This window comes from Pelobates fuscus, chromosome 10 (assembly GCF_036172605.1).
Source record: "Pelobates fuscus isolate aPelFus1 chromosome 10, aPelFus1.pri, whole genome shotgun sequence".
Lineage (NCBI taxonomy): Eukaryota > Metazoa > Chordata > Amphibia > Anura > Pelobatidae > Pelobates > Pelobates fuscus.
The window spans coordinates 81,022,297-81,046,191 of record NC_086326.1 but is presented as its reverse complement, the minus strand read 5'-3'; the positions used below and the strand labels follow the sequence as shown (position 1 = coordinate 81,046,191).

Sequence of the window (23,895 nt, the reverse complement as noted above, 5' to 3'; positions counted from 1 at the left end):
AAACACATAGATAATATGCAATAATATACAATAAATGTTCAAAGATGCAGATCCATTTTCTGTTTGAGCACTTCCTTTTCACAAAAATATATATATATGCTTTTTTTTAATTTATTTGATTTATGAGAGAGCTAAATTAGAGAAGAAAAATGTATATACAAAGTAGATGGTTGTGATGACAGGTAGTGCTAATATACACCTTATCTATTGGAGCCTAGATATTTCTTATTATAGTATGTTTGCTAGTTCTAATTCAGCATTTAAACCTAAAGGGGCCAGGGTTTTCAAGTTATAAATCCAATACATTTCTCTATAAGTAAGAATTTAGTTTAGTTCACCTCCCCTCCACGGTATTTCTATTTTTTGGATACCACTGTATTCAAGTAGTGTCGGATCACTATTATGGTGCGTTTTAAAATGACTCGAGAGGGAATGTTTATCGAATCCTCTCCTAATATTATAGACATGTTCCCTAAGCCTGATTTTTAGGATTCTTTTTGTCTGTCCCGCATATTGGAGGCCACAAGGGCACTCCAACATGTAGATCACCTGTTTTGTGTTGCAGGTGATACACTCCTTAATGTTGCATACTTCTTTCGTGACAGATGATGTAAAAGTGATAGAGTTTTCTCTTTTTGGATTTAGTTTACATATATTGCACACTCCACATTTATAAAAAACATTTTTCCTATCAGGAAGTGATGGCTTTTTTCAGGTTTATTGTAGCTATGTACTAATTTGTTTCTTAATGTTGGTGCACCTCTGAACACTATCCTAGGTTCTTTGGGCACAATTTCAACAAGAAAAGGATCCTGACGCAATAAGTGCCAGTGCTTTTGTATACCCTTCTTTAGGAAGCCAGCTTGAGTACTATAGTTGAAAACCAGAGGGCACAAATCTCCCGTGGTTTCATTTTGTTTTGTCTCTTTAGTTTTATTGGCCAAAAGTGTTGTGCGTTCTATAGTTTGAATCTTTTGAGCGGCCATATTGAGACATTTCTCATCATAGTTTTTATCCCTGAATTGTTGTTTGACTTTTTGTAGTTGTGAGTCGCATACATCTGGATCTGTGCAATTCTTCTTCACCCTCAAAAATTGACTAAAGGGTACTCCCGATAGCCAAGATGGATAGTGACAACTCGAGGTCCAGATGTAGCTATTCACATCTACACTTTTAAAAAAGACTCCTTGTTGGTCTGTATATAAGACCAAATCTAAAAAAAATCTATATCCGTAGGACTGTATTTATACGTGAAAGACAGATTATATTCATTATTGTTAATATATGCAAGGAATTCCAGTAGCTCTGATTCTTTCCCCTTCCATACGAAAAAACAGTCGTCAATGTACCGTCTATAGAAGACCAGGTTCGCCCCCCACTGGTGACCCTGCCAAATAAACAGATTCTCCCAATGGGCCATAAAGATGTTGGCATAGCTCGGGGCGAACCCCGTCCCCATAGGAGTACCATTGACTTGGAGATAAATGTCCTTTTCATACCAGAAAAAGTTGTTATTTAGTATGAAATCTATACATTCAGGAGCTCATGGCAGATGCATCTTTGCCACACATTACCTATCATCTTTAAGTTGGTGTCCATAGTATGTTTCATGGTATAAGAGTGGAGGGTTTTGGCTGAACGACACTTTCCTGGACTACGGTGTGCAACATATTGTATGTAACATAAATGGCATCATGTGAACGGCATTGGCTGATATAGACATTATTTGACAGTAAGGAAATGCCAGATTACCATGGTAACTACATACCCCAGGTAATATACAAGCAAACCTTTACCAGTGTTCAAAGCAGTCCATGAATCTTTAGTGTAGCTTAAATGCTTGCCTTCCTGAATTTGTTTTGAGACGTTCTACATTTAATGTGCCCATTCAAACATTACTACATATTAAGCCATACAGTCTTTATTTCATGAAATCCATTCACTGAATTAAATGTACTTTTATCATGACCTCCTTGGCTTTCTGTCTTCATCCTTCTTTTCCTGCAACGCTTTTTTATTTAAACTTTCACTGATTGCTCGTCGGAGCTCTCCATCCCTCTACTAATTTGTATTCCGTTTGTTGCCAAAGCAACCACTGGCGAAATGGATGCATTCATTGAGAGCTCAGGTTAATTGGACATTGTCATCAGCAAGTAAAAAGCCCTGCGAGTGACATTAATGAAATAAACTTTGGTAGAAATACATCTGCCAAAATAAGAAATTAATTTCTCAGTGGAAATGCTCCAAGCAAGTTAGAATTAAAAAACCTTTCTACAGCCATCTGAGCATGCAGTTGTAATAAATAAGGCAATAGAAAAGTTAAACATTAAGGTGTGAGCTCTGTAGAAATCCTCTCTAGGTCTGCACTGTTTCCATTCATTTCATTGATGGCAGAATCCAGTTGCATGTATATTTGCAAGTGTAAACGGTCAGTGGAACCTTGACCTGTCCGTCTGCTGTGTCTATACTATGTGCGTCTTCTTAGCTGTGTTTGGGAAAGAAGCTTTATCCGGTTTGTGTCATATGTAGTGTACTACTTTAAAAGAAGAAAAAATACCATAACAAGAGGGCATTAAATTAGAGGGGGAAAGGTTTGAAAACAGTGCAGGAAGTATTACTTTATTGAGAGGGTAGTGGATGCATGGAATAGCCTTCCAGTTGAAGTAGTAGAGGTTAACACATTGAGGGACTTTAAGCATGCGTGAGATAGGCATAAGGCTATCCTAGATACAAGATTAGGCCAGGGACTAATAAAGCATTTAGAAAATTGGGCAGAGTAGATGGGTCAAACGGTTCTTATCTGCCGTCACATTCTATGTTTCTACCCTCTTTGTGTGTGCGTCTTTCTTTGTCTTTCTTTCATGTCTAAATTACTTTCTTGGGCACTTGTTTGTGTTCATGGCTTCCCTTATCTGTCTATCTATCTTTATTCTTGAACTTAGAGAGAAAAGTGGGAGATGGAATAGTGTAGTAGTGAGTATATTGTTTACCTTTATTGTGTTTGTCAGAATTCCAATAGGCAGTTTCTCACATCAGATAAAAAAAAATGTCAGTATTCTTAGTAAGGTTAAACAGACAGTTTATCCAATAATAGTTTACCAGTATAAATTATTCGATCAGATAGCATTATTTTACCGTAAAAGTAGCTTCTGGAAAGAAAATAGAACTGAGAGCAGTATTTGTATGGTTTTGTCCCCACATGGTGGTAGAACAGTAAGCTGTGATGGTGCAACACATTGCTGCCATCTACCTTTTGTCCATATTCACGTGTAGAGATGTATTGGGTAAAATCAATACTAGCTTTGAGTTTCAAATAAACATTTTTGTATACTTTTGAGTTCATCTCCTTCACAAGTGAAATTCTACACACTGCTGCGTGTAGATTTGGGCAACTAAATAAATGGAAAATGAATAGACTTACATTGATCTTCATCTCTTTAAGTCATGATTTCTCTTTAAGTGTTACAACCATATAATCAATTTAATATTTTTAAATAAGCTTTTTAAATTATCTATTATTTTGGGCACACTTTTAAATTTTTTTAATAATTTGAATAATTCAATATTTTTATATTTTTACATACTGATCTATAAAAAATTATTAAAATATATTGTAAACAACGTATTTCCCTGCACAACATAATCCCAAACTAATACATATTCTATGAGCAAATTAAATATAGTGTATGTTAAGATATAATATTGCTACTAAATATTTCACAAACGTACATATTTTTAAGGATTTATAAGTGGGAATCTAACCCCACACTTTCGCTTCTCACATCAAGTCAACCTCCAAATCATTCTGCTTTCATCTTAGAATTTTTTTTAAAAAAAATAGCATGCCTTTTCCATATTCTGAGATTCCCCCGTAGAATGTGATCATGCATTCATTATCTCTCTTCTTGATCACTGCATTCAATTCTACATCAGTATTTCGAGTGCCATATTACCCCGTATAGTCCATTAAGAATTCCATATGCTAGACATACCTTAATCAACTCTCACACCTGAATTGCCAACCCTGGAAATTTTTATTTTTACATTTTATGTAAATGTACTCCTTCTGACCTAGCATTAAGATATATGTGATTTTGTAGCTTCCAACAAGAAAAATAAGTAAATATATAGATATAGATTTTTGTGCATTCATAGAATTTTTAAAATATACATTCTTCATAAAATAGCTCAAATTAAGGTTCTTATTTTAAAGAAACATTTGTGGAATAATAACTACAGGACACTTGGGCCCCCCCATCTCCCAAAATACAAGGTGACTGATTCTGTACATGCCACTTTACACTAAAATCACGGATCAATAATTTGATATATCAAAGCATGGTATACCCAATGAAGTAACATAGAGACCATGAAAAGAATTTTATATATGAGATTGATAGATCACACTCCATGGCTCTATCCAATGTTCTTAGTAAAGAATGGCTGGGCGCACAAGTAATGAATGGCTAGGAAACTTTTGTTTACCCAGAATGCATAGCAGCAACCTTTAATTTTTAACTCAGCTTGAAAAAGTTTGAGCTAGGGCTGCAACATTTCCAAGCCATACATCTGTTTTTATTAAAAATAAATTGTAATTTACAAGATATATTATGAGGAAGTGTGGTTTAGGAGAAAATTAATGCCATTTTAGAGTACTGGAACAATTCATAAACCACTTGACATTTGGTCATATGCATTATTATGATGCATGGAGAACTTTTCAATGGGAGTAGTTTCTATGATACACAAGTCATAGTTGTACGACCTTTAAGGTGTCAGTTAATATATAAAAAATATTTTATCAATACAAAGTAAAAGTTTGATTATGTAAATATAATACATTTTTGACAATGTGATTTTATTAAATTCTTTGAGTGCACGAATAATGTTTGGTACCAGCAGCCAATTCTATTTTGCACCCAGGTGTCATAATATTTCTTTGTTAGTGCCTACCTAGCTTTCTTTACATTTTTTAAATATGTATATATTTAGATATAGGTAAATATAGATATGTTTTGTTATCTCAACTTCTACATGGTTCCATGTCATGCTACATAGTGATAATGGGGCTGTTATGAATGTTATTGTGTACATGCATGCGTTACAGCCCCTGATATGATTTAATTATGTGGTGCGTCAGATTGGAGAAGTTGCTTAGCGACTCAGTAGATGAGAGCCCACAGAGCCTTCCTTCTACCTAGTGTTTAATCAAGCAGAGTGATTTTGCAACAGAGCTATTTTAAAATTCAGCAGGTAGAACAGTCATGTGGAGTAGGCAAACAAATACGGTGTACCTTTATTGTTCAGTGATGACAATAAAGAATAGGTGACGGGCGCCGTGTATTAACAGAACAAAACTATCATTTATTTGCCATGTAGTAATGAAATTATCTAGGTTCTGCATTGTTGGTTCTGTAACGATCAAGAGAACAAGTGAGACAGTAGACGTGTGGTCTCTGAACTGAAATGACCCTAAAGCAGCCGTCTCTGCTTAACATTGGATCTGCATCAGAAAGTTCTAACTGTAAGAAATGGGCAATCTGCAAATAATCTCATTCCTTGAAAAACAAAATTACATCAAAATCTCTCCAAGACTGTCATTTTGGAAATGAAGAAGAGAAAATTCCTGCGTATCTGTGTAAGCTGAAGAAGGGCCCAAAGTAAACCTCAGGTCCCAGATTTCAACGCACAGCCGCAGGTTTTACCCATACAGAGTAAGCAGCTCAAAAATTAGGCAAAAGAGCTAAAGAAAGAAAGAAAACCTTTATTAAGGGACCTGAGGTTTACTTTGGGCCCTTCTTCAGCTTACACAGATACGCAGGAATTTTCTCTTCTTCCTCGTTATAATAGCACACGAGGTTATGCCCCTTTATTTTACCCATCTAGTCCACTTTTTTGACTATAGGATCAATAGTGTTTTGACCCACTGGTCATTTTTTCCTTTGACAGTTTTGGAAATGAAGTGGTGGTTGGGTATGTACCGAGCTGTTGATGAAATGCATCTATTATAGCTATCGTGTCCCATATACAGTTTCGGTTGGCAAGAGTTTATGGGAAGTGTAGTCCAAAAACAACTGGAGGTTCCCTGCTTCTAAAAAAAATAAATACGATGCAGTGTTGTTTTTTCTGCATTTATTTTTGTTGCTTTAAATTTGAGATATAACAAATATTGGCAGTAATGATTGTGAACCTTTAACGATCCCTTTTTTACTTTTTGTAATTCTTTTTTTTTTTTAGAATTCTTTATTTTTGGTATGTCATTGCAATACAGAGTCGTAACGGGTTATACATTACATGGTATTTGCTTTTCACAACTTAGTTAACAAGCCATTTAACATTGCTCCGTATTATTACCCTCGTGGTGTGTAGATTGCTTATTGATGACATAAAACTTTTTTTTTCATTATATTATAACAAACAAACCGAGTAACCTTTGGCTACTTTATAACATTTTTAACCGTCGTGGAGTGAGCCCTATGTTTTGGACCTTTTTCTCTCACGGCCATAAATGGGCGGTCGTGGTCTCACCCCATCGGCGGTAATAGCTTATATTTATAGGTTACAAAAAGGAAAATGGAAAAGAAGGATGGGGGGGGGGGTAGTAGTAGTCCCCCCCCATGGTAAAAATTAGAGCTCTGAAGGAAGCTCAGCCAAGTTCTATTTGTATTCGCGCCGTGAGGAGCTTCCCCACCTAGTCTTAATCTTAGTTCTCCCAGTCCCCTGCTGTCCACAAGCCCCAAACCTTATCATATGATTTCATGGTGCCTCTCACCAGTGCCGTGAGGTGGTCCATGACCCGTGTATCTTTTATTTTTTGGCAATTCTCTACTTTTGATGTGCGTGTAAATACAAAAAGGCTCAAAGTGCCACATCAGCCAGAATAGGCATATAAAATAACATACACGATATAACATGGGCATGGCATTTGCCGAGTCTGCACAATTTTTAAATAATAATAATAATGAACATAAAATAAACAAGCTTGTTCCGACTGCTGGGTAGGAATAACTGGGCTTAGCTTGCAGGAAGACAGGAAAGTGATAATTGTGGGTACCATATTAGATTAGATTCCACGTCACTTATTAAAATACTAGGAGAGCAGGCTAGGGATGCTTGATGGAACTAATTAAGTTACTGATGGTACCCCCGTTATGTAAAGCTCATTTTGCCATCCATGTTGAACTATGATATAACACATGTATCATCGAGTAAATGAACCGTAAAAGCTCCCGAGGAGGTCCTGAGGGTGGTCGGGTGATGAGGGGAGAAAAGAGATTCAAGGCAATACACAGAGGATTAATAGAAACATGACTGAACAGTACATGTAATGGCAAAATTAAACTACGGAGTGAGGACACCTTAACTCCAATACGGGTCAGACTGGCTGGATGTGATGAGAGGGTGAGCTGAGCGTGTAGCTGGGTATTCAGCCGATGCCCACCAAAGGTAAAGTGCAGTCCCAGATAGTGGGGAGAATCAGTAGACTCCGCAGCAGGGGTGTTATGAATACAGTGCCCACATGAGAGAGCATCTTTCTTGGTTCCTTATGCTTCCTTCTGGATGGATCTTGCTTAATTCTCTCTCTGTTGGTCCTGTGCACACCCTGTTCCATTGCGGGCCCGCTAACTGCGCCCCTCACGAGCTGCCGGCACGGCTTTCTCCACCACGTGCGCTGCCTTGCACTCCGCCGCCATCTTGAGGCTTTGGTCACTGCCGGTGTTTTAGACTTCTGCTGTGGGGTGTAAGTTGGTTTGCGAGGTAAGCATCTTACGGACTGTTGTGGGGCAGCTTGGTGCATTCTCTGTTAGAGTGTTCGCCAGAAGTTGTCTAAAAATTCTGTCCAGGTTGGATAAGATGTCATGCTTTTCTGCGATGTTGCCAAGGATCCACGTGGGGTCCGCCATATCCGGTTAGTCATCTTGTTTCTCAGCTGTCCTTAAGACTTCTCCCCCTAATATCAATAGATCATGTAGTCTCCCTGGGGTGGACCAGGATCACCCCCACCGGTCCGGGGGGGGGGGGGGCACGGGGCATCTGCTCAAAGCAGATGGGTACCAGGTAGCTTCGGGCTGGGAGACCAGCCGCTTCTCCCGCCCGGTGCACACTAGGTTGCATGCTCTCGTCAGCGTAGCAAGTTAGCTTTTGTCGAGTCACGCACTGCAGAATAGGTTTGCCGGTAGATCGAGGGTCTGGTGAGTCGCTGGATTGTACACCGATCAATCTATCGGAGGCTGAAAGGTGCTTTTATCATCAAGAATATAGAGGAGCTCAATCAAGACATGTCTCTCCTCCATGACAGTCAGGCACCGCCCCTCAACAATCACTTGTAATAGCAAGATCTACCAATGTAAATTGCAGTTATTCGATTAACTGAGTCTCTACCTCCAGATTTTGTTTACCCTGTCTCTTCTCAAACTGATCACACCCACTCATAACTGGAGAAATTACGCCTTTCTGTTTGACGCTGTAAAGGGCACACTAAGTACAATTTTAGAATTGAATTTTGTACACCCTAAATCTCAGTGTGAGGTTTGCTTACTGAACACATATGGATCTAGATGACACAAGAACAAAGGATTTTCAGGATTCAGTGAAGTCCAAGTCATTTTATTCCTTATCACACAACTTACTCAATTTGATCGCAATTCCTGTATATTTTATTTGTCCCGTTATTGGGGGTACTGGGATGTTAGCAGCAGTTATTATGCACTATTAATGTATTTGATTTGTAATTTGCAATTGATAGTATTCCCTTTTGTGTACTTAAAGGCACATGTTCAGTATATAGACATAGACTTTACTTGCACACATCAGGATTTTGTGAATGGCAACATTTTGAAACAGGCCTCAAATTTGCCTGATATAAAATGACTTACTTTTAGAGTGCAGAATCTACCATCAGAATATCATCACAATAACCTGCTTGGATTAGCCTGCTTTTATTTTGGACAACTGATCCGATAATTTGGTAGTTTTAGGAGAAAATATTCCTTTTACCAAAAGGACAGTGCAGCAGATCCATGGAATAGCCTTCTCAAAAAAGTTTTAAGTTAGAAGCTAAGAATTTCCACTTACTAGTAGCCATCGGGGACTGAAAATATGACTCTGGCGAGTACAAATTTACTGCTTGTGAGTTTGATATGAATCCAGGCTTGCAATGAATAACATTTTAGGTCTAGGAGTGTAAAACTTGAAAATATAAGCCCTGTTGAAAGGATATACCAAGTACCATGATCAAGTTAGGATTAAGTTGACACTCTAAGCCAATTGAACTGTCTAAACTTGGTATGCATTGGTATTAACTTATGCTTTAGCATAGTTGTAGACCGTAAGAACTGCAGGTATTCTAAAGAGATGGGTTACCAGAGGACTTCACCAGAGGACTATAGTTTAGTGGTTATGGTGGTATTTAGCTTGTCCCAAAAAAAAAATGAAAAAAATAAAAAAATTAGCAAATAGGAAATCATCATTCAGATGATGATTTTTTCTTTTTGTGGCAAAATTAAAAATTGCTTCAAATTGTGTTTTTGGTATTTGTTTGAATCAACTGCAGTAATACAGATCTGTGATAGGCTGAACTTAATGAACTTGAGTTTTTGTTTCCCCCAGCATAAATTATTATGTAGCTAAGTAACCATCTCATACGAGAGACTGTTTCATCTTCTTGGAACATGAACTCTTTGCATGCACATGTTGACGAACAATCACGAATTATTGTGTGACTTTCCAGGAGGTTGGAGTAAACATTGAAAGAGGAGATAAATATACATGCTTTCATCGAAATCAAGCATTTTATGAAACCGTGCACCCACACACTCCCATTCAAGCCTAAATGAACGGGCTTTCAACAATCATCGTTTTTCAAAACTTCTCTGCACGCACGCTTTTAACGTGTCCAGCACGAAAAGAAAATCTGTCATTAAATAGGTTGTATAGTCTCCAAACAGCCAATGGGAAAAGGAAACGGCTCCTCATTGTCTTTCAATACATGTGTAATGGAATGGATGGGTAATGTCATTCCCTAGAAGAGAGAGCCAATAGTTATGTCCTGTTTCCCTAACTCTAAGACTGGGTAAAGGAGAAATTAAATATTCAGAAGAAGCAAGATTTGTTTTATACAGTTGTAATGTCTGAATTTAATTTAAATAAATTATTTTGGTGGGTTCTTAGAAATATTGCCCATACTGGTGGCATAACGGATAAATCCCTACCTGGCAATCCCATAACTGCTGCTAGACATGCATCTGCTTCATCTGATCAGAAATGCGATCCTGTGGTTATGTTTACCTATTATTCGTTCAGAGTTTGACAATAATATCAGACAACCCATTCCATTAACTTCCAGTATGTGGGCACACTATTTTTACAGTTCCATAATTTCCACTGGCACTTGGAAGGCCTGTACGTTTTAAACTAAACAAGTCATCATTACACCGGTTTCTATACTGATCACTGCATTAGGAGTTAACTCAGAAATGCTTTTTTATAAAAAATAAAAAAAAATTTGTTGGTATGTTTTAGAGGGGAGATATACAAAATAAATCTCACGTAGACAACAATATATCATGCTAAGATTTACAGGTGGCAGTTGTCTGCTGATTGGCTTTATAGTTTGTATGCTACATGTAAATTATTAACGGATTTATTTATTTTATTTTTTATTCAGGCATTATACAGTTCCATAAAGAATGAGAAGTTGCAGTGGACAATGTAAGTAAGCTTTTTTCACAATAAAAAAAAAAAACTAAGCCTTTCGTCTGGCCTGCCATTAATCCTATGTTCACATGTGCTTTATCATTTCTATAATCCTGACTGACTGTTTGATTTACTCTAATGCACATCTTGGCGTCCTATTCTCTATAGCTGGCTGGTGTAGTAGAGGCTTGATATTTACCAGGTCACACATTGAAATTAAATATCAGATCAACTAATGTGTCTTGCCTTACTGACTCTTTAACAATGATAATTATACATTTTGGAGCGCTCAAAAAGTGGGAATTATGTTGCTATGACAATGATAGCAACATAAATTAATATCAAAGGTGTTTTTTTTTTTTTTTCGTCTTTATGCAGGTGGCTGAAATAAAGGCATAGTGGAAAATTATAAAGGATTTCATATTTCTTTATACTTCTGTCTGAGGGTGATTGGGGTGATAATCCCGGGAAGTCTGCTTGTTGATGCATCTTAGCGCATTTAGTTGAAATGCTAAACCAAGAGATGATTCAGGCTATTTGCTCATTTTATAGAATTTTGCACCACAATTGCTCATAATAGTGTTGTGACAAAGGTCTGATTCTTGTACTGGAGAGGTTAATACAGTGAAAAACTCATCACTGCTATTAAGTAGGTTAAAGATACAGGTTCTGGGAACTTTACAACATTAAAGAGATGCTATAAGCACTAAAACAACTTTTGCTTATTGTAATGGTTTTGGTGTATAGATCAAGCCACTGCAGCCTAACTGCTCAATTCTCTGCCATTTAGGAGAAAAAACACTTTGTTTATGCAGCTCTAGCTAGCCACACCTTCCTTATTGTGACCTACAAAGTCCTCCTGAACACTTCCTGTAAAGTCATTTTTAATGTTTAAAATTCCTATATTGCACATTCTACATTATTTAGAATGTATATCGTGCTTTAATAGTCTGATAGAGCATGCATGAACCTGTGTGTGTAGTTAAAGTTCAATTAACAGAGCAGGATATAAAATCTTTTATTAAGTAAACATACTGTACTGATTGAAAATGAAATAATTTTCTTCATGGAGGCTGAGTGAGTCACAGGCAAAGAAGGTGTGGCTAGGGCAACATAAACAGAAACAAAAGTGATTTATTTCATAAATGATAGAGAATTGAGCAGTGAGATTGCAGGGGCATGATATATACACCATAACTGCTACATTAAACTAAAGTTGTTTTGGTGCTCAAAGTAGCCTTTAAATTTACACCAGCAGTATTGTATACAGTTCGTTGTGTGGAAACAAAATGCGCCCTTATATTGGTACTTTGAAAAATAAAGGTTATAGTTGTTGAACAATGGCACAACAATCTTCACATTGAGATTAATAGTAATTGTTCACAGAAGGTTGATAGTCACACAGGCGAGCATGAATGTAAAACAAAAGGAACAATGAAGGTACAATGGCGGAGTATATCTCTATATCAGGATAGGGAGAGATTTGTGGAGCTTCACACCAGCTCTGAACTGTTGCGCTTGGGTGCAACAATCCCCACCTGAGGATATGTGGAATATCTTCTTGCACTCAATTTAGTCCTCACCAAAACCTGAAACACAGAGCAGACAACAGGAGCAGTATATAGTGTAGTATGTAAAGCAATTCTGAATAATAATGTAATTTATATAGTTTATGCATCCACATGTTACAGAGCTCTGAATGGCTCCAATAGATCAGCATACAGCGGTACAATCTCCAAAGTGCTCTTCATAGACAATATAATTCAGTGGAAAAAGGGAATATTACTTACATATTTCTGAGCAATTTTCTAGGAATTGCTCAATCCTTAACCCCTTAGTGGATAATATTGCAAGAAGATATTCCACATGTCCTTAGGTGGGGATTGTTCCACCCAGGCACAACAGTTCAGAGCTGGTTGGAAGCTCCACCTAATGTAAGTGGCTCTCCACATATATTCCTGTCCTGACATGAGATATACTTTACCAATTGACCTTCTTTGTTAATTTTGGTGTACATACATGTTCATCTGAAGTGCAACTATCAACCTACTGTGCACAAATACCATTAACCCTAGACAGGAGTGTTACTGCTATCCACTAACAGGACTGTTTTAGTGCTTGATCTTTGTGCTTGTATTACCTTACATTGAGATTACACTCAAGGAATCCTAGCTTAATGTAGTAATGTAATCACAATGTAGAGCAATACTGGAATACAACAATACTTCTCTTTGGATTGTTAGTTCTGTGCTCTAAAACCACTACTTCACTGTTGATCATTCCTTACAAAAATGGAGACTATTGAGAGTGAGCTGTAGAGAAGACTGTAGAGGAGTGATGTATAGAGGAGACTGGAAAAGGGACATGGCAGACTCCAGGTCAGAAATCAAGCACTTCTAAAGATGTCTAACTTCACAATTGGGGTTGCCAGGGGTGCCACTTCTGGTCTCCTCTAAAGCTAAGTAAGAGCCTGAAGTCCAGGCCTTCAGATGACCACTTTCAGCCAATGAGCTAAGCAAGCTCTGGTGGTCATGGTGCTTGTTATTTTAGATCCACTTCATAAATATTGCTGCTGATGTCAAATTCATGCATGTAGTAACTATTGCTACGGAAGGGATCTGATAATGCTTTTTCATCCAATGTTATTTTGTCAGAGCCCACCAGTAATGTGAGACTTCCTCCAATAGCTTAAAGGCTGATGGACATTGTTAAATTCATGCTTTTAGTTTGTATTTATTAATATTTATTTTGTGACTTCATTTGATGTGTACATTTAGTTGCTTGAAGGAGGTATTTGGTTATGGGGTACAATGTCCTGCCCTGGGCACCTGTAGAGGTTTAAAGTGACACTGAACCTTTGTTGCAATCTCACTTTTTATTTTTATTAAATAGAATTATGAATTAAGGGTTCAGTTTCACCTAATTTCTTAATGTAACATTATAGAACTAAATCAAAAGCATTAAAATCATAATCCTCTTAATTTTGAATGTCCTAACCCTTCCAGGAATTAATTTTATATTCAGAGTGTTGCAGCATTAGGTTTCTATGGGTCTGATTAAAGGAACCCTCTGTTTACCTCTAAAGCACTTCAACATGCTACAGTGCTATAGGGATTTAAAGGGGGAATTTAAACCCTACTACATATTTATGATGTGTTTTCAGTGCGTCTATTATAATATTTATATAGTTCGATGGTAATCTCCTTTTTTTCTGCTTCTGGCAGAGTATCTGAATGTTGACATCCTCTGCAACGTTGCTGTCAGTACAAGAGAACCAATTGCTCGAGACAAATGTGGTCTGGGGTTTTTTTGATAGGTGTTTTGTCTTTATCAGAATGCTATCCTGTATTTAAAATGAATGTTTATGCTAGTAATCAAGATTTTGCTACTCCCTATTTGTAGACCTTTACTATAAATATTTTCACGATTTGCTGTTAGTGTCTTAAATGCTGTTGTATATTTTGGCTTTTTACAAATATACTGATCAGCCTCAATATTAAAACGGGTGGAGTGAATAACATGGATTATATTGTTACAATGGCACTTGTCAAAGGGTGGGATATATTTGGCAGCAAGTGAACAGTCCGTTCTTGAATTCCATGTGTTGAAAGCAGGAAAAATGGGCATGTGAAAAGATGAGTAACTTTGACAAGGGCCAAATAGTGATGACTAGACGACAGAGCCTCTCCAAAACTGCAAGTATTCCTAGTGTGCACTGGTTAGTACCTACCAAAAGTGGTACAATGAAGGACAACTGGTGAACTGGCATCAGGGTCATGGGCTCCCAAGGCTCATTGAAGCACGTGGAGAGTGAAGGCTTGCTCATCTAGCCCAATCACACAGGAGAGCTACTTTAACTCAAATTGCTGAAAGACATAATGCTGACCATGAAAGAAAGGTGTCAGAACACACACTGCATTGCAGTTTGCGGACTATGAGGCTGTGTAGCTGTCAACTGGTCAGTGTCCTTGATGACCCCTGTCCACTCCTGAAAGTGCCTTCAGTGGGGGGACATGAGCATCAGAACTTGACCATGTAGCTATGGAAGAAGGTTGCTTGATCTAAATCGCGTTTTCTTTTAGATCAGGTGTATAGCCAGGCAGTGTACTTTGTTTACTTGGGGAAGAGATGGCAGCTGGATGCACTATGGGAAGAAGGCAATCTGCCAGAGGCAATGTTATGCTGGGAAACTTTAGGTCCTAACATTCATGTGGATGTTACTTTAACACGTACCACCTACCTAGAGATGGTTGCAGACCATGTACATCCCCAGATGGAACTGGTGTTCCCTGATGGCAGTGGTTTCTTTTAGTAGAATAATGCATCCTGCCACACTGCAAAAATTGTTCAGGGATTGTTTGAGGAACACAACGAAAAGTTCAAGGTGTTGCCTTGGCTTCCAGGTTTTCCAGATCTCAATCTAAACAAGCATCTGTGGGATGTGCTTTAACAACAAATCCGATCCATGGAGCCCCCACCTTGCAACTTATGGGACTTGAAGAATCTGCTGATCATGGCTTGATGCCAAATAACACAGTACACATTCAGAGGTCTTGTGGAGTCCATCTCTCAGAGCTGTTTTGATAACACTAGGGCAGCCTACATGACATTAGGCTGGTGGTTTTAATGTTGTGGCTGATCAGTGTAAGTAAACATTTCTTTCTGGTGTCAATTGTGAAGCAGATTGCTCTCCTGCATGTTCTATTCATGTGCACCAGAATTCATTTTTTGACACCGATCCTATTATCCAGCAAACACAGGCCACGTACGCTTCTTCGTCATTTGTGACGCGCACAAATGGCATTAACCTTGTGGCTATAAATGCCCTTTTAGACCACTCCTCTTTGCCTTGTCATGGTCTTCATAACCAAAGAGTGTGTTTGTAGTGTAGTTTGTTTGTGTATTGCTGGCTTTGACTCTGCTCTGTTTTTTGACTGCTCTGCCTTCTGGAATACTGACCTTGGCTCTGTCTCTCAATTATCCATACCTCTGTACTCCTTTGCCCTGCCTGTCTCTGTTTATTTAGCCCATGTTCTATACTCACTAATGTTAAGCCCAGTTACTCTGGGACCGGCAATACATTTTATTTACTCTGTATAGGACACTCTGTGTCTTAGGTGTATGTGTGTCGTGATATAGAATAGTGATGGCACTCATGCAGGGGTCATCATAACATTGACCGGTGGATCAGTTCCAAAAATGCCCTATGATTACTCTCCCAGAAGGGAATAACCCTCAAATATAATGTAGAGAATAAGGAATGGGACTAAAGAAAGTCCCTAAATAGAGAGTAATACAAGGTGAAAGATGGGAGGTCCCTACCTTTTAATAATTCTAAAGGGAAACAAATGGGGATAGGACAGGTTTATCAGGAAGTAGGAGTATGCCAGCAGAAAGAGAACAAAGAATCTCTCCGGTGCCCCCTTCAATTGGGAAGGCTATCTGACAGTGTACAAACTGAAGGTAAAAACTCCCCTTGGCCTAATCACTTGTAAAGAGATCTAAAGTAGTAGAAAAGGCTTGAAGCCAGTGGACAGAGGATACAGAAAGAGGAAAGCCTCTACAGGGGGACACTAAAGAGTCCCAGAATTTAAACCTTTAACAGGAATGCTATGTAGCTATGTAGAGAGAACTGTGCCTAAGTACCTCGGCACTGTGAGGAAGCCACTAGTGCCTACTGTGAGCAAAATGTGGTCGTGATATACCTGCCTTGACATTTTGTAGGAGCGAACATGTTACTTTTATGATTATTGCACCATTTTCACTCCTAAATACTTCATCATGTTTTCTGTGCCAGCAACTCGCATTGAATTATTTTGCTGCAATGCCTATAATGCAATTCATAATGCTTGAAAACTAGAAGCTGCACACAGGAAATAAGGCAATTAGCACAGTGCCAGAGACACAACCAATTAATGTTTCTGTACTTCAAGATGTCACAAAATTAATTGGAAGTTTATTTCAGAATCCGTGAGTACTTCAGGGTGCATTGGAGTCTGAAGAGTTAACATTGCTGAATCCAAATTCTTCCAACATATGGTCTGCACTACGGAGGTTGCAGATTATCCCCTATAATGATTATTAACATCTCCTTATTTATGCAAGGCTGTCTCTATCATTCAGACCTAGTAAAGGGACTAAATGAACGAGACATACATTAGATCCTTTCTTTCTGTCTAGCTATCTGCTTATCTGCTGCCTAAAATCTTCCCTTTAAAATCTCTTTAGTTCAATTAGCAGGTCAGATGGAAGATTTATAGTGAGTGTTTTAATTTGACTAAACATGCCCGAAGCTTCTACCATTAGATATAGAGTATGATTGCAATGAAAAAGAAAATACTAAATGCAGCACAGGGTGCGTGGCAGCAAGTAAGTGCAATTGTTCTATTAAATGTCCACGCATGCAATGCAGGGAGTTTAATCTCTTTCCCTAGGGTTTTTGATGGAATGGCACATTTTAGGGGTGACTGCATTTTGGGCACACATGGATGAGCATAGTTCATTTTGGAATTAAACATCCTTGGGCTGTTCCTTTAACAAGCGTTAACTGAAGGTCCTGAAACCTTCCGACTGTAATGGATTTACTTTACTCTAAAATTAATTTATTTAAGGGTCATTTTATTCTCTACAAAACAAAATATGCAACATATAAATAACTGTCTCTAATTATACGCTCTAGAATAAAAGGCAAATTAAGGTTTTATACAATATAGAAACAAATGGCAACAATCGCACACACACTCAATGTGCACAAATTGAAGACTAAAATATATTACATGATCACATCAAAAGAAGATGGATATTCTGTGCAGTGGAATCACATTTAGTATACAGAATCAATAAACCATAAAAATGTATATTATACACACATAAAATAATAACGCATGAGTTACTGAATAGGAATGTAGTAGACGCTTAAGCTGTAGAGGTTAATACTAGAAGCGATACCGATACCTGTGACATCATCACGCTAACACAGAAACCCGTAAATAAACTGCAGACAGGAGATCCAAAGCAGACAAGAGGTGAAGAGAAGGGTGTTCAAGAACAGATTCTTACATCCCCAGGAAGATTCCTACATAGTCATTTTACTTAACAATTTCTCAAGTTAAGTGTGATTGATACTTATTTGTTTGTATTCACTTAAGAATGCACAGCATGGTTTGATTGCAGTGGGGTGTACATTGTGGAGACACAAGGTCTGTCCAGAAAAAGTCCAGCCATTGTTTATATAGCGATAATGGTTTGCGCAACATCGATGTAACCTGGCAGCCATGGAGACTGGACTGGAATGCGCATGTGTGAATAATGATGACTTCACTGTACTAGTCAGTGGGGGAGCTAGACGCCATTGAATGTTCATGTGTACTGTGTGGTCGTCGCATTTAAAATGACTGCGGGAGTAGAGCAATAAATCTGCATCAAATTTTGTGTTAAACTTGAACATCCCTCTGCGGAAACTATTCAGATAAATCAGAAGGCTTTCAGGGAAGATGCAATAAGTGCATCTCAAATAAAAGTGAGACACAAATGCTTCAAAAATGGTCGAAGCTCTGTTGAAAGTGATCCACATTCTAAAAGGCCCACAACAAGAAGAACACGTGAGAATGTTGACCGTGCATGGGCTTCAATCAAGAAAGATCAGCGATCAGCGACAGATATTGCTGATCTGGGGATTCAAAAAAATACTGTGTCCAAGGTTTTGACACAGGATCTTGGCATGAAATGTTTCATGGCAAAGTTCATTCTGCAGCTTCTGCCACCAGAGCAGAAGGAACATTGTGCTGCAGTTGCTAATGACTTTCTTCAAACCAATATTAATGAACCAGATTTCCTCAAGAAGGTCCTAAAGCTGTGATCCGGGAACCAAGGCCCAGTCGTCCCAATGAAAGTCGCCTGCTTCACAACGCGCAAAGAAGACCCGGCAAAGTCGCAGCAGGTTCAAGACCATGTTTTTACTGTGTTTTTTGATTGAGAAGATGTCATCCCGACTACGCTCTTCCATGCCAAATAATAAGGTGTACTACCTCAATGGTTTTCATCGCAATACGATGAAAATGGCCACAGCTATGGGCAACTGGTGGTGATCCGCTTCATTACGACAACACGCCTTCCCACACATCACATTCTCTGCAGAGTTTTTTCGTTTTTCCCAGGACTAAAATCACCTTTAAAAGGGAAGAGATTTCAGACTGTCCATGAGATTCATGTAAATGCCGAGGCAGCTGTTGGCAATTTCAACAAAGGATTTCGCAGAGTGTTTTGAACAGTGTAAGAGACGCTTGGAGAACTGTGCGAGGTCCCAAGGTGCCTACTTTGAAGGGGACTGAGGCGTCATTCCTATGTACAATGTTTCTTGTATCTTTTTCCGTAAATGTCTCAATTTTTCAGATTACATGGCTGGATCCTTTTTTGTATATACGCACTGCATGAGATTATTAAACTACAAATATTCACTTAAGTAATAATTTAAAGAAAGCGTGCATGGTTTATTTTGTATGTTAAAAAAAAGAAAAAAAGATTTTGTATTTTTTTTTTATGGTTTATGCTGAGATGACCTGTTTAACTAAATCATTTTTGTTTCCTGTAGAACACATTTTTTTATTTTTTGCAGTGAAGGTTTATTCTGAAATATTTTACATTCATTATGTTAAATAATCTTATGTCATAGTTTTTCAGTTTTTCCATACAATGTAGGCACTATAACCATTTCATTAAATTAATATAGTGTTTGGAGTCCTCTAGCACTGTCCCTCCATTCAGTGTTAAACAATTTTTGAGCAATTTAAGACAAAATCAGAAAATGACAGGTCCTAACATGGTATTTAGTTCGTAACTTTCCTCCATAAACTCAGATTTCTAATTTAAACAAGTGTGCAATGTGTAATAATGCCCCACCTCCTCACCCATTATTTACTGGGGCTCCCACATTTCAGGGGTCCTGGGAAGTAGTAGAATTAGTAATTATTGGTCCCAACCAGCTCTGCTCATACTTGAAATTTAAATTAATCTAATACTAATCGAGCAGTGCACTATGCACACTATACAACAAACATAACACATTAACAGCTGACCTAACAGAGAAGAGACAGAGAATGCTATTTTGGCAGCTCCCCACTATAATAATCGCTGTCTGCACTGCAGTAGTGCTAAAACAATTTGAAGCTGACTGAAGATTTTGGAGATAATGTGTTAAATCTTCTGACTCGGTTTACTACTTCCACATCAACAGCATTAAAAGTTTGCTTTTGTTTTTTTTTTTGCTTTTTTGCCCTTGTTTGTTTTTGTGACAATTGTCCGTTCAAGTTTAGCATAGCCAGAAAAATCCTTCCAAAAGCACATATGGCCATTACTCTGTAACAGTGTGATCCCAGCTAAAGAATAGGTCCGCAGATGGAATGGTACCTGCGATACATTGCTTGGTTGTGCAGAACCTACGTTGTTTCCAAATAAAACGGATCCAAATGTTTTATTTAAGAACATTGAGTATTGTGTTAATTCCAGCAATTGTGAATGGACATCCATGCCAACTGGGCACTAAATGACATATGTTTTATTTCTAATTGGCGGCTAAGGTTACAAAGACTAAAAAGAAACACTTGTTTGGAATAAATATTTTCATGGGGTCCTAATGTTTAGCCAAAAAAAACCAAGACAAAGAAACGAAAAGGAACGAATGAGATCACAAGCATTTAGAAAATGCTATTGGAATGGTGATGACAGTGGAGTGTTGTGTCTGCACTGCACCATAATTCAAGGATTCAGGGAAATCCCCATTACAGATGAATAAAATATTCGGAGAGGTTATGTATTTAATTTCAAGAAAAAAATAGATATTCTCTGAAGCATGAGGATAGATGAGCTAAAAAGTATGTTGGGGATTTTGTTTTTCTTTTTTTGTTGTTGTATAGGGTCCAAAAATAAAATTGGAAAAGTTTCCAAAGCTGGTTTTATTTCATCTCAAACACTTTGTAAATATTAATTTAGCCACTAGTGCAATATTCATCTTCTTCTACTCGTTTGTATAACCACATGTTTATGGTGCCTCTCTTCTCTCCTTTCCTGATTTCCCTTATCCTGATAGACATCTACTGCTGGAATGTCCTCTAATCCACATAAACCCTTTGCTCCTGACATTTTTAAAATGTCTGGAAATCCATTCATAGATCTCGTCCTTGACACTCCATACTTCATTGTTTTTAGACAGAATTATTATTAAAGAGAGGATTGTCAGAAATGCAAACCGAATTCAAAGTGAATTTAATTTTCAGACCAAAATAGCTGAACTGGAAAAAGTTAGCTGTGCTACCTTAGTCTTAAATTTTAAATTCACTTTGAATTTCCAACAATTCTCACTTTTGTGAATAACCCTGATTGTTATGGAAGTAATTGTACCCATCCCCCTGTGATTTCCTCAGCTGCCAATATTAATGTACTTTGATTCCGCCCGATTCTAATGATTAATGTGCTTTATGATGATTGTATAATTGTCTCGTTGATGGCTGAAGTATGATAAATCCAGAAACATTAAAGGCAATGACTCCGTATTGGAAATTTAAAATGAAGATATAACACTTTGAACTCTTGATTTGTCATACATATTTTCCTGTCCCCACTGTAAAACAGAACAAAACGATTAATAAATACAATATCCAGACACCGGAGCAATGTTAAGATTCATTTCTCATTCATGGAGAAGATTCAACTTTTCACTTGCAGCTTTCTCATCCAGCAAAATCTTTGCAGTTAGTGTGATTTGCAACAGTAATTCGCAGGCTATAGGAGTTGTAAGACATTTGTCTTTGCATACAGGAATGGGAGATAAGTATTTGTGTACCAGAAGAACATGATTTGTCTAGCTGTGGGTTCTGGTTTTACAAGTCTCTTATGAAGCATTGTGGAAAGTAAATGATGGGATTCATGCACCTACGCCATAAATACAATTACTTTTAGGTCAGTAATATATAAACTTTGGCACTCCAACTGTTGTAGACTGAAGCATGGTCTGTTCCCATGATGCTCCCTAGTCAGCCATTTGACTAGTTTAGCATCTTGGGAAACATAGTGCACAACAGTTGATATGCCTGAGGTCAGCTAGAGGTTTAACACCGGTTACTGAGTTTTGATGCTGTTGACTTGGGTAAACAGGCAGCTAACCAGGGCCTCCGGGGAACAACAGCTGCCCCTTTGGGGGCACAGCCACTGTTGTTTTTCTAATCCCTCCCTTCCTGTTGTTAGTGAATACATACATGACTGGCATGTCATCTCAGGGTCAAGATAGGTTAAATGCCCTGCTGTCACAGGTATAAATCATAATATGCTGCCATAATGCTTGAATTTCCCAAAATCTGGCAAGCAGCAGAAGTGGGTCACTGGCACAATTGTACGGGAGATTTCAGTCTAAAGGACGTTGTTCATAAAAGATATCATGGGAGGCATAGTATTATGAAGAGAAAAGTGGAAATTGATTATGTTTATTAAAAACCATAATTTCGCAGATGTTGGTAGAATACACTTACGATTCTCAACATCCCAAACCAGCCTAAAAGTTCATTTTTTATATAAATGTGTGTGCACATGACTGTACATACAATTTGTTGAAAAGGGGCCTGTACACAGTGTGTGGCGAGCATGTGCATAAAATAGTTGGTGGTGGGTAGGTGAATTTTCTTGCACTGATGGATAGCGATAGGTTGTTGGGTGAGTAGGGATATGGGAACAGGAAGTTGGATGATTGGTAAAATGTGACCAGGTGGATGTTGCTATGATAAGGCATGTAATTAGGTGGGTAAATACGTCCAATTCAGTGGGTGGATGGAATGTGACAAAGCAGATGGCTCTCTGAAAGGAGATATGGATGGGGTGTGGTGTTGGTTGAATGTGATTGGGTGATGGTATGTAACAGGCTGGGTGTCTGTGATGGGTTGCATGTCAGGTGAATGCATCTTAATGGGGACTGGATGGAGAGGTTGAAGAGAGAGACAGCGTGGGTAATGTTAGTAACAATTGTTAGTGCCCAATTCCGTAACAGCCACATGCTTGTTGCAGTGGTGTATTTTGGATCTGTGCTGCCCTAGGCATGATGGAACTCGGGCACTCCCTAACTTACGTTTTCCTCACTGCTTCCTGTCAATGACACACCTCGTCCTGTTAAAGACTAACACACACTTTGACTGACACACTCTGATTTGACACAATCTGACACTCACTGGCAAAAACTCACTGACATACACACACAATGACGCACACACACACACACACACACTCACAGACACACACTGACAGGCATACACAATCACTCGGACACATACACAAACATACACATTCTCAGACACACACAGACATACACTCACTCACAGACACACACACTGACAGCTATACACACAGACACACTAACAGACATACACACACACACACTGACATGCACACACATGCGCGCACACACACACACACACTCATTCCCATCCAACACTCACAGATTATTTTTACCTTTTAATTTAAATCCACCCAGCCTCCGGACCTTTGGTAGAGTTGAGTGGATTTTTTACCTGGTGTCCAGTGGTGCTGCTGGTCGGGCGGTTTGGGCAGGGAGGGAGGCAGGCAGGCAGGCAGTCGGGTGGCCAGTAGAGGTCCAGGCGGGCGACGTCATATTCCGGCTCCCGGCATCACTCTGCGGTGCGTGAGGGCGCTGAGTAGAGAGAGCTCACAAATCAGCACTCCCTCGCCGCCCGCCTGGAGTTCAGCTGGCCACTTGCCACCAGGCTAACAAGGCATTTGCCTGGGCATATGTGGGCGGCATTTTTTGCCGCCCCCTTAAAAGTGCCACCCAAGGCAAATACATTGTTTGCCTCACAGCAAATGCATCGCTAGCTTGTTGGGAAGTGGGGGATACCATGAAGTCAATCCACAGGAGTCGCGGTCAGATTATATTTACCTTCAAAAGTGAGGTGCCTGTCTCTACTGCATCTTTTGCACCTCCCTTAGCTCACCCCTGGGCTGATTTGGGGAGAATCAGTTGGCAATGTTTGTGCATACAAGTAATGGGAGGCTAATTGGTGGCCACAATAGCAAAATAAAGGAAAGGAAGTGAATCCTTTCATGGAAGGAGAGGATTATAAAAGGACTGGCATGTAGGGGTGGGGGTAAGGATGGAAACATACTATTCACATTCAGTTATATAATCTATAATCTACATTCTGT

At 38.6% G+C, this 23,895-nt stretch overlaps 1 protein-coding gene across 2 annotated transcripts in view; it reads left to right on the top strand.

Annotated features, from left to right (window-relative positions):
* PSD (pleckstrin and Sec7 domain containing) overlaps positions 1-23,895 on the top strand; it is a 255,001-nt gene that overhangs the window by 188,199 nt on the left and 42,907 nt on the right. For both annotated transcript variants that reach the window (XM_063435023.1, XM_063435022.1), the window contains exon 10: positions 10,667-10,710. In XM_063435023.1, coding sequence (XP_063291093.1) covers positions 10,667-10,710 — 44 coding nt within the window. The remainder of the gene's footprint in view (positions 1-10,666; positions 10,711-23,895) is intronic.